Source organism: Dunckerocampus dactyliophorus, chromosome 15 (genome assembly GCF_027744805.1).
Source record: "Dunckerocampus dactyliophorus isolate RoL2022-P2 chromosome 15, RoL_Ddac_1.1, whole genome shotgun sequence".
NCBI classification, from domain to species: Eukaryota; Metazoa; Chordata; class Actinopteri; order Syngnathiformes; family Syngnathidae; genus Dunckerocampus; species Dunckerocampus dactyliophorus.
In genome coordinates this window covers 6655001-6666905 of record NC_072833.1, presented here as the reverse complement: position 1 = coordinate 6666905, position 11905 = coordinate 6655001, and the positions used below count along the sequence as shown (strand labels likewise).

The 11905-nt window shown below is 42.0% G+C and overlaps 1 protein-coding gene across 1 annotated transcript in view; it reads right to left on the bottom strand.

The window, feature by feature from the left end:
• Window positions 1-317: 317 nt before the first annotated feature.
• The window catches only part of LOC129195108 (synapsin-3-like), an 82695-nt gene continuing 71107 nt past the window's right edge, over window positions 318-11905 (bottom strand). Inside the window, exons 11-14 of the mRNA XM_054800852.1 lie at window positions 7345-7476; window positions 7243-7261; window positions 7008-7164; window positions 318-5435 (exon numbers count right to left, since the gene is read on the bottom strand). Coding sequence (XP_054656827.1) covers window positions 5312-5435; window positions 7008-7164; window positions 7243-7261; window positions 7345-7476 — 432 coding nt within the window. The 3' untranslated portion in view covers window positions 318-5311. The remainder of the gene's footprint in view (window positions 5436-7007; window positions 7165-7242; window positions 7262-7344; window positions 7477-11905) is intronic.

Below are 11905 nucleotides of genomic sequence, written 5' to 3'. Positions count from 1 at the left end.
GTTTGAAAATGGAATATTGTGCGTAGGCTGTGACATATTCACGACTGAATGTGTTCTTTTTATTACCTCTACAACATTTTAGTGCTCCTCAGAGTTTATTTCACAGCTTGAGGTGAAGCACATGAAAGGAGTCCCGCAGGTTTGTGCGGCCTGCGGCCCGACACCCCAAGCTTCATGCCAGGAGGAATAAAATACAGTCGACGGAGTGGTTTTGTTATTCTCAGTATGGTATGTGTGGCTTTTAAAAGAGTGACCATACATGGAGAACATAACATTTTAAATCTCCCTTGTGCGAAGTTCTCTGGATGACCCGCAGCCAGGTGTAGTAAAAGGTCACACTTTTAATAACAGAAATCTGGACCAAACTGTACAGAATACTGATAAATTGCAGAAACATACGAGATGCATTGCACTCACAAATAAGCAGCCGGACATTTAAAAAAAAAAAAAAATCACATGACGACTGAATGTTCACACCTGAGGCACACAAGTAGGATTCATGCCACATTTACACCAATATACAGAAGAAGAACACCTAAAGTACCATTTGATACCATCCACCAGAGAGGAAGCGAACACAGTGGAGGGAATATTGTGCAACTCAACAGTGACAGTCGCAGGATTTTGTGTCAAGTCTCTGTGTCTGCATATTTCACACCTTTCACGACCAAAACTGTGTCAGAATTAAACTTTCGAACATAAAAAGTGAGTATTGCCTTTTTCCAAAGAGGAAAGGTTGAAACAATTCACACATTTTAAAAGCTGATGGCAGCTGAAGCTCTAATTGGTCGACATGACTGCCAGTCGTTCTAGTTCTAGTCATGTCCCATCAGGTCTTACTATCATGTTATGATGGCTCTAATTGTTTCCAGTGGTTTCCATGCTAAATCAAATGATCACGCCCTTTCATCAACCAGTTGAGCTGGCAATAATTCAGACCTAACTAGTTGTTAGGTGCTGCAGAATCAAAACAGGAAGTGCTGGACTCATTAGCTGTAATGGAATGTAATTATTAAGCAGAGTTTGGTGCTGACATTTTAACTAGAAAATAAGGTTAGCTGTAGGGATGCACCGATCAGGGTTTTATGCTGCCGATTCCAATACCGATCATCCAGGACTGAAATCACACATGGATTAATGGATTAATGGGGGGAACACGATTTTTTTTTTTTTTCATGGGACCCAGAACACATATGGGCGAGTGTTAGCCACATGGCTGCGTTAGCTGCCGTGACCGGGAGCCTCCAAAATGCACCATACTCCATCAAGTGTTGTTCAAATGCCTTATTAAAGTTTTTAACGGCTACCCCCGCCAGGTATTTTTCGTGGCGTTTTAGAAGTTAGGTTCCATGCGGCAGACGTGACGTGTTTTTGTTTCAAAGGAAGTGGGAGTACAACACTGCTGAAGACGTTAGTTACGTCAAGACACTACACTGCACGACAGGGTTGCTGCGGGCTGCAATAGTTGTACCCACAGGTGATTGGCTTTTGTGATCGGCGTTGCCAGCGTTTTATGAGCGTATGCCGATCACATGATTTTTCAAAGGAAATCGTCCGATACTGATCGGTGACCGATCGATCGGCGCATCCCTAGTTAGTTGTATATAACATAAGGCTCCGTTACCATTTCACATAAAGTTGATGTTTTTTTCCTGTAATAAAAGAAAACCAAACTTTCTTTTTTTGTAAATTATATACAAAATAAAAACAAAACAAAACAAAGATTTGTCGATTAATGGCATTTTTCCATTGTCAATTCTTAATGAAAACAGTCTTTGTTCCTTAAATTCCTAAATGTCGTGACAGCAATTTGGATGCTGATAATCTCATGAATGCTGAGTTCCATGGTCAGGTAACTTACACTGGTTTTGACGTCACAGACATTACACGTACAGTCAATGTCTTCTCACTCATCGCACGCAGATCTTGGCCTCCAAGCGTCAACCACACTAAAGTCATTTTCTGCATAACTTGAGGTAGTTTGGAAACAATGGAGGTCTGTTTCAATTTAGTCAAATTAAAAACACTGCAGATGAGCTGCACTTTATAACGACATTTTTATTTATTTTTCTTGCTTTGACGGAGAAAAACAACTGCATAATCTCGTCACGGAATCTGATGGAACGCTATGATTAACCGCATCTCAAAGTCACATGGCACGATGATTTAGGTCCATATGTCAGTTTACAAGGGAGCAATTATTGCGCGGCGCATACTCATAATTTGCTTATGGCTTTTCACACGGGTCTTTTAGGCATCTTTACAGAAGGGACAAAACAATATACTTTTCAAATGTTAATTTGGTCCCTTTTGACACAGTGCTAAAGGCAATTAAATGTAATAACCTGCATGAACTGAATACAAAATGCATCCACATGTAACATCTCTTCTTATTACTATTATCGTTTCTCAACTTTCCTGCTGTGGTTGACATTAGAGCGTACTATGTACATTTTTAAAGTAAAATGAAAACCGAATTGAAGTTATTCTAGTAAGCATGGCTTGGCATACAGGAAAAACGAGTCGTAGCACAAATGAACAGAAAAATTAGGAACATTTTCCACAACTTCAGTCAGTGTGCTCAGCTGTCTGTAGTTAATGTTAGCTTTGAGTAAATCAACATTCTCATGTTAAAATGTCAAAGGACTCTAATAAGGTTAGCTTTTTGTAGTCAAAGCATTAGGCTTCACGGTGAACAATTAAAATAGCCTAAAAGGTTAATTATTGCAAACAAGGGCCGTAATATTATTAATCGTTTACAGTTAATACCACCCGCACCTGCACCCACACTTTTGTACAGTTTCATGCATTACAACTATTTATATTAAATTTGACAACATTTGGCCACAAACAGTGTAAAAAAACAAAACAACAAATACAATAATTTTAGCAATACATTGTATTCTTTTTTGGGGGTTTGGGGACTTTATGGTCATTGTTTGCACACAGCTGTAACTTAATGCCATAAATCACCCTTGGATGGAAGAGTGTTATTCACAAAGCACTAAACAGCAAGAAAACTAAAACAACAACTTTGCTGTCACGGAAGACGATGGCCAGAAGCCAGAAGAGCATTTGCACCTTTGTGAAATCACTCAGTTCAAAGGTCGACAAGCTGTGCGATTTCGCTCTTGACCCAGCGTGCTGCAGACTTATTTTTAATTGGCTTAAAAAGCACTTTGGTGGAGGAGTCGCTGCTTAAGCCAATGTGTGAGTAGCTGGAAAATACGCTGGTGAGCCTTGTGCTTTTATGCACTTCTCTTGGAATAATATTGCCATGGACAGCTGCAAACCTTTAAGAGCTGCTGCTTCAAAGACACTGTAATGACTAAACATGAGTGCATAAACACTTTCACTGAGTGAGACAAGGAGAAAAAAAATATATTTGCTTATTAATTAAATATCAAGTAGACCAAGCTGGATTATGACATGTGACTGGAATTATTCACCACTAGAAAGGCCAAGCAAGCTGCAAATACTGAATTGATCAAGATTGATGCTTCACTAAAGATAAGTGAACAACATAAGCAATTACAGCATGAAGGACACCATTTGCAAGAGAATTGGTATGGCAGTGGTGTCCAAACTTTGTCCGCTGAAAAAATAAAGTACATGGGGGCCACTTTGATCCATCCATCCATCCATCCATCCATCTTCTATGCCGCTTATTCTCATTAGGGTCGCGGGTATGCTGGAGCCTATCCCAGCTGACTTTGGGTGAGAGGCGGGTCACACCCTGGACTGGTTACCAGCCAATCGCAGGGCACATATAGACAAACAATCATTCACGCTCACATTCATACCTCCACACACACACAAATGCCCAACTGGGATTCGAACCCAGATCTTCCCAATCTCCACCACAAGGCCACCGTGCGGCACGGCCATTTTCATATTATTCACTTTTTTGGTTAATGTTTTTTATTCAACACGATAAAACAGTATAAGTCAAGATATGCTAGGCTGTTAAACGTATTGCAATCATTATTATTGTTAGTGTGATATCCTGTTCAAACGTTCAATATTTTAACGTTTTGCCTTTTTAATGTGGCCCTCATCCTTCTTCTGGGGACGCACTTTGGACACCACAGCTGTGTGGCATGAAGAGGAAAGCAGGCACAGAAAAGGTGGCAAAGGGAAAACGGCACTTTTGTTGGAATGTTGCCACCATCCTCAACCCTTATATGAAACCTGACTATACATGTATTTCCCTTCTCTGTGCGTTCTAAAGAGAGACAAAGCAGCTAGCATGTGGGAGCTAACAAAGCACGTAACGGGACACACTTATTTCGACTATAAATAGAAAAACCTCCAGCAATGTTTTATTTTACATACATGACCTGTATATAAACCAAGCTACAGCAACATTGTTATTGTAGCTATTGTCGCGATGTCAAACTATTTTTCTGGCATGATGATGACACAGCGCCTCACGCCACTACCGAGAGGTAAGAGCCCACATATGAACAACTACGGATACACAACTAAATTATTGTAGATTATTAGCCCATACTCCATGTTGTGTTTGTACATGGCTAAATGGACTGTGTGTATAGCTGTGATATCAAGCGCTATATGCTCCATGTATCAGAATCGATATCATGGTGACTTACTCGATGGACAGTTGTCCGTCTGGTCCAGTTGATTTTGGGTAGGTGGGAAAAAGACTGTACCACTGCAGGGTTTGTTAGTGCTGACAATTCTTCCTTTTTTTGTGATGGAGTCTCTTGGAGCGAGGTCGTCCTCGCTATGCAGTAAACATGAGGCCTTTCCATCGATGGCAACATGGTATGCCACTCAGTGCAGCAGAAACACTCCATTTCTATCGGCATGGCTTGGCTAGCTCCACATTTACACCAACAGGTCATGCCGGTCCTGACTCTGTCAGCATGTATATAAAACAATAAAAATATTGTTAGGTTAGGTTTTTTTTAGAGGGCTTTATAGTCGAAATAGGGGTGTTCCATTATGTGCAGTGTTAGCTCTTTTTTGTCACTTTAGAGCACACAGAAAAGAGAAAGAAATGTCTGTTCATGTTTCACGTAAGGATTGTGGATGATGCGCAACATTCCAGAAAAAGTGCAGTTTTCCTTTAAAATGAAGAGAAATCTGAATAGAGTTTGGTTTGATTGTTGTGCCAGCACTGACATAAAAAGTGTTGAAAAGTGTTTAAAAAGCCTTTCTCGTAGTGAATGTGCTAGGAGAAGCAGTTATTCACAAAAGTGACAGAAGACGGAAGGAAACCAGAAGATGAAGCAGGGAGATTCCTCAGCAGATTGACAGGAAGCAGAAAGGATGAAGAAGGAGAGTCTCAGTCAGAGAAGAGGCTGGCGAAAGACTGCCGGAGACTGCGGATGGTCTCTGCTTTGGCCTCGTCGTCTGTCACGTTGCCTCGCAAAGTCTCTGTGAAGGTGTTGGTCAGCGACTGCGATTTGCTGTGTGGTAAACGGAACAATGATTTAGCTGTCTTAGACTTTGTTGCAATGTTGATGACCTGATGTATTGTTTTGTAATGGGACACGCTGTCCCCTCCTTTTGAGCTACCACCTCCACTCCTATCGCCCCCCCAAAATATGATTTACTAAAATATTATTATATTATTCTTAATTTTATATATTTTAACAAGCGTAAATATGAGAAAACTATCCTATTTCCTGAGTTAAAGAAAGTCCTTGAATTATTATTACCTAACAAGTGAACCATCTCAACGCTTTTACTGTAATTGATAAGAACGTTAAGCAACATTTAATTAGTTTATCGCTTTAATACTCTCATCTTTGTGATGAAAAGCGTCACTCTCAGCTTCATCTCTAGAACTACCGCATTTTCCACGGCTGATGCTTGCTGTCAAGAACGTTTGGCTAACACTGTAGTCGTCTGTCTACGTTTGTCATAACTGTGAAAAAGGTTGACATGTTGGGTACTTTTGATAGTTTTGCTCTCGCCGTCTCCTCTTTTCTGCTCCACTGGGGTAAGTTTGCTTCATTTTTCTTCAAACCGCGCCAACAAGTTGGTTTCACTACCGTCTTCCTGAATCAATCGGCACATGTGCAGTAACATGGATTAGTACACTGCATGAGAAGGGAGTGGGGAACAGTCGAAACGACCATGATAGATTGCGCAATTTGAAGTCGTTTTAAGCTTGTGAGTTAAGACTAAAAGAGTAATATGTACTTTAGATCGAATAAAAAAAATAAAAAATCAAGTTTTTATGAAACGTTTCGGGGGGGCCCTGGAAATTTCGGGGCCCCAGGCAATTGCCCGTGTTTGCCTAACGGTTATTCTGCCCCTGACTGAGGGCGCATATATAAAAATTGAAAGATACATTTTGTGCATTATAGATGATAAAACCTATTCAACGTAAGTCGATATATGCTAAACTATCTCAACAAAACATCCGCACCTTAGCGTCGTGTTATAGGTGACAACGAAAATTAGTGTAATATCCAATAATATATTTCATTAATAATTAATTAATGACATTTTTATTATATGCCAATAAACAACAAACTCCGGGACAAAACTGGGCCGCACTTTGGACATCCCCGGTCTACACTTTCATAGACATGTGAAAAAACCCATTGTTTGTTTGTGTAAGCTAACTCTTCTGACTTCTACTCCTGAACCTCTGCCCATGAAAGGGTGTACATTTGGCAAAACATTCACCCCATTGTGTTGCCTGCGCTATTATTCTTCTGACAAATAAACACAAGGTGGCACTGTTATTAAAACCCCAGAGTTTAGCCCCATAAGTTGGACTGCCCTGAAATTTCGCACGCAGATCAATGCGGTCTACAAAACACCCACTGTAACTTTAGGGTGTTTAGTTGTACAACCACCAAATTTGGTACACAACTTTAGGGAACTGACAAGCACACATCTGTAAAGTGTGAGCAAGATTGGTTGAAAAACATGGCCGCCATCAACCAAAAGGTCTTTTCAGGGGCAACTAATTGCCCATAACTTTTTGTTGTGTCTATAGTTTACACAAATAGAAGTGTTCTTACTTGAGTTGAGGAGACTGTTTCTGAGCTCCAGGTCCAGAAGCGTCAGGGATAGGCCCGGGTTGAAAGGCCTGGCTCGGTGAAGTGGTGGCTGACCGGGCTCGCTGTGGAGAACCTTGCGCCGACTGGGAAGGGGAGGCAGAGCCAGAGCGGTGTCCACCTGTAGCGCAAATGCACACAGTGAGCTAAAACAGGCAAATGAAAAAGATTGTTAAACAATAAACGGAGCGTTCCCCACCTCGTCTGGGCTGTGTGGTCTGTAGACAGAAAGAAATTCGGCATTTATCATAACATATATCATACAACTGTTCTCAAAGTACGCAACAACTTGTGTCTTGACCTTGACTGAAGATGGCGGTGGTGTGGAAACTCCCAGAAGCAGCTGTGCCATCTTATGGAGGACCAGCTCTGTGATCAGCTGCTTATCTTCCTCCACATGTTCCCCAATCAAAGGCATGGAGCTGTCCATCACCTACAGAGCCCAAAACATTCGAGTCAGCTTTCGCCTCAATAAAAGAACCTCCACGCTTTCTCCACTAGATGGCAGTGTTGCACCATGACACTGGAGTTTTGTTTCCAGTCAGTGGATGGAATCTTATAGGTCATTATCACTCATGACGCACACACGTGCACACAACAATGCCTCGTTTTCTGCATTTTCCTGAATAAAAAACAATTAAACCTGCAACAACCACTTTTTCCCACTTACATTTCTCCATTAATCCAGCCATTATCTACCACCTCAGTCACCTCTGATTTACACAAGCCAAATTATAACAAGACATCTAAGTTGTTTCGTGAGCATTGTGAGAGAAGCCCTGCATCCGATTAATATTCATTTTTAATATGGTATGCCTGTGCCACCATCAAGTGCAAATAAGGAAAGCAAATTTCCACATGCAGCACTTGGTATGCCTTGCATGGGCACAGGCCATGATAGCTCACATGCACATACACGTGTACTTGCTAACCACTGAGTCTGATCATCGTCAAGTATCAAAATAAACATGCACACGAGGCGTCTGGATGTAGGATGTAGATGCCCTGAATACAGAGCACTAAGAATACAAACTTTTCACTCAGCAGCTTGCCCCAATGGTAATCAATACATAGGACAGGTTAGTAGAAGAAACATTTTGAAGAGTGTGTGACCTGCTGTTGCGATGTCAATGAATCCCATGCATATTCTATTAAGCAGGAGGAAAGCTTTCACCGAATCCATCCATCCATTTTCTATGCCACTTGTCCTCATGAGGGTCGCGGGTATGCTGGAGCCTATCCCAGCCAACTTTTGGGCGAGAGGCGTGGACTGGTCGCCAGCCAATCGCAGGGCACATAGAGACAATCATTCACGCTCACATTCATACTTCTGGACAATTTAGACATGCATGTTTCTGGAATGTGGGAGGAAACCGGAGTACCCGGAGTACCCGGAGAAAACCCACGCAAACGCCGCACACACATGCCCAAACGGCGATTCGAACCCAGATCTTCCCAATTTCCTGACTATGTAGTCAACATGCAAACCACCAGGCCACCATTCATTCTTCAACATACCAAGACATTTTGGGCATTTTGGACAATTTTGTGCGACCACAAGAACATTTCTATAAAGCCATGGTTGGATGAGTCTGGTGGAGATACATTGTGAACCCCCCCCCTTTTGAGGTCTTTCACAGCTGCACACATAATATTTAATTACTGTAAGTGCAATGACCAGGTGTCCCAATACTTTTGTCCATTAAACATCCATTTTTATTGCAATATATCTTCTCAAGAAATAATGCTTCAGAAATTTAACTTGGATATAATGTAGAGTAGTCAGTGTACAGCTTCTACAGCAGCATATATTTACTATCCACTGAAAATGACTCAACACACACCCATCATTTTCTAAATTACAGGCAAAAGAGTGCCAAGATAATTATGTCTTGCCTACAATCAAGCATGGTGGTGGTAGTGTCATGGTCTGAGGCTGCATGAGTGCTGCCAGTAGTGGGGAGTCCCTCCCACCTGGGGAAACCGGTCCACATGGCAGTTTTCCAACATGATTAAGAGCCCAAACACACCTCCAAGATGACAAGTGCTTTGCCGAGGAAGCTGAAGGAGAAGGTGATGGAGCGGCCAAGCATGATTCCTCCAGACCTGAACCCAATTGGGGCTTCTTCAAGCGGAAGGAGGAGCGGAAGGTCTCTAACATCCACCAGTGAGGTCATCATGGAGGATTGGAAGAAGATTCCAGTAACAACCTGTGCGGCTCTGATGAATTCCATGCCCAAGAGGATTAAGGCAGTGCTAGATAACAGTGCTGCTCACACTAAATATTGACACTTTGGACAAAATTTGGACATGTTTCCTGTATGTGTACTCACTTGTATGGCCGGCTATTTAGACAATAACGGCTGTGTGTCGGACAGTAAATCTATAATGCTTGCTTAGCTGTACACTGACTACTCTATGTATCGTGTCTGAAGAAGCTATAATGCAAAGGTTGTTGAAATGTGAGGGGTGTACTGACTTTTGCGAGATACCGTATGAGGCACACTAACAGAAAAAGCATCATTGGTATTGCTGCAAGTAAATTTTTAGGAACAACTTAATTTGCAATTCCGCAGAGACCCTTTTAATCCCTATTTTCCTGTGTACCCAGGCCTCTTCTTGGCAGGGATTTGGCGGCACTGTGGGGTGTGGCATGATGTTTTGGCCAGTTGAGTCATGACCACATGGGACTGAGCAGAGGCCCGGAGAACGACCGCCAGGCCCCCCACTTCAAATGGCGTGCGGTGGCAGGCAGAGCCAGGATCCACCCTGCTGATTTATTAGGATACAAAGTCATCCAGCGCAAGACTGTAGCTCGCCACTGGCCTTTTCAGCACTGGAGCACAGGGGTGTTATTCTTCTCTTTTTAATTGAGCTGTTCTGTCTGGACAATGTAGCCTGCTGCATGGGAAAGTTCACTCAGCGCAACGGGAAGTATGTTGTGCAGGCACGATACTAGCTGGCTTCATGGACGGAATTACGCACTCTTGCATGAAAATAAAAAACATTCATAGGAAAAAAGCTGGTCACCTTTTATCCTGAGTACGCTCTCTGGATATAGTAGTGAGTCAGTGTCTCAACTGAGTGGTTAATATTGATTAAAATGTACTTTTACTGGACAGTTCATTAGGTACGCCCAAAAGGTCTCCTTACAAATGATATGAATGCTCAGTTTTGATTGATGCTGCATGAAAGGGGGCAAAACATGACAAACAGTGTTGTAAAACCACACCGCAACCCCATAAACATAAAAATATTAAAAGTGCTCATGACACCAAAAAACAACAAAATGAAAGTACTCACTTAAAACATTTTTGTCATACTGTCGTCATAGATAAACAACTATGAAATAGGAGTGAAACAAACGGATGATTTTGACACGATTTTGACTTGGCTGTGACGTCACTGCCACAATATGTTCCGGGAAGCAGATTCAAACACATGCAGCCATGAACTCACAGCGAAGCCAAGAAAGTGATATATTCAAAACAACAACAAAATAATAACATTCACTGATATTGTGTTTTGGTAACTATGATATACATGTAACACACAAAATAAATGGCCACAAGTATGTTTTTTGGAATGTTAGTAAGTGACAGACAGCTGTAAAATAAAAGACCAGTGAGAAGCGATCGCTGCTTATTTAGCCCTGGAATGAAACCCCAGAGTATTATTCTAAGATTCCTAGAATAGAGCTAGTAAAAAAAAGATTGATTTACTTACTGAATCTGACAGATCGACTGCAAGATAGGCTCGAGTGACAGCAATTCACGTCGAAAACACTTGCAGGTGACACCGGCAACCAGGTGCAAACACATCCAAACACAGTCACAACAATAATATCATTCACTAATATTGTGTTTTGAGGAGTATGATCTGTTTTACTGGCAATGATAGCCTCGACAGATACCACATTAGCTGCCTAGCTAGTGTGGCAGTTAGGAATTACCACTGCATTACTATGGAGCATATTAGCAGGAGAAATGTGAACGTGGATGTGGATTTTCAACTTTTTATTTCCATCTGCAGGGCAGTATTGAAACATTAGTCCCAAAAAGTTTGCCGATCATCCGGCGAGGCGAATGGTGTCTCATCTCGGACTGCTAGCCAGGAGGACCCAGCTGCCCGCGGAGCAGCGTAGCCATATACATACCCCGTGGCTACGAGATGGAGGCGGACGCGCAGTTGTTGCGGTAGCCTAAAGCCCAGGCTAAAGGCTAGACAGTGACCTGTACATTTTACAATTTAAAAAATACAGTATATGTGTGTGGGTCATTAGGGCATAGAGTGTCAAATATAGGCATTTTTCTGGGTACGTCAGTTATTCGCGTTTTTTTGCCATTCGCTGGGTGTCTTGGAACGTATACCAGCAAATAGCAAGGATCTACTGTATATAGTCTTTTACAGAGACTCCAATGGAAAGGATCTCCTCTGACATTTTCCAAACCATGTTAATATCATCTCAAATGTTTAATAAAATGCCTGAAAGCGCTGTAGCCACAAGGGGGAAATGTCATGACTGATGTCTTAGTCAGGCACAAAAAACAGATTCCCTGCCTATGATGGACGGACGGATGTTGCTTGCCACGCTAAATTAAATTCCATCATGCTGAAAGGCTGAGGCAGATAAAGAGAGGTTAAAGTGGAGGAAGAGGAGGAAGAACATAGTTTACATTGTGTCACTGACTTTCTCAGTGCAGCTCCAAGACGGCACGTCTCAGGGGAGCTTCTGGATATTTCCCAAAATAGTTGAGAGTTAATACAAGAGGGCGAGGCTAAACCCTCTCGCTGTTGACCTCACCCTGTGTGGAGATAGTGAAAAATGTGATGTCATGCTGTCAAGCCTAAATATGGGCATG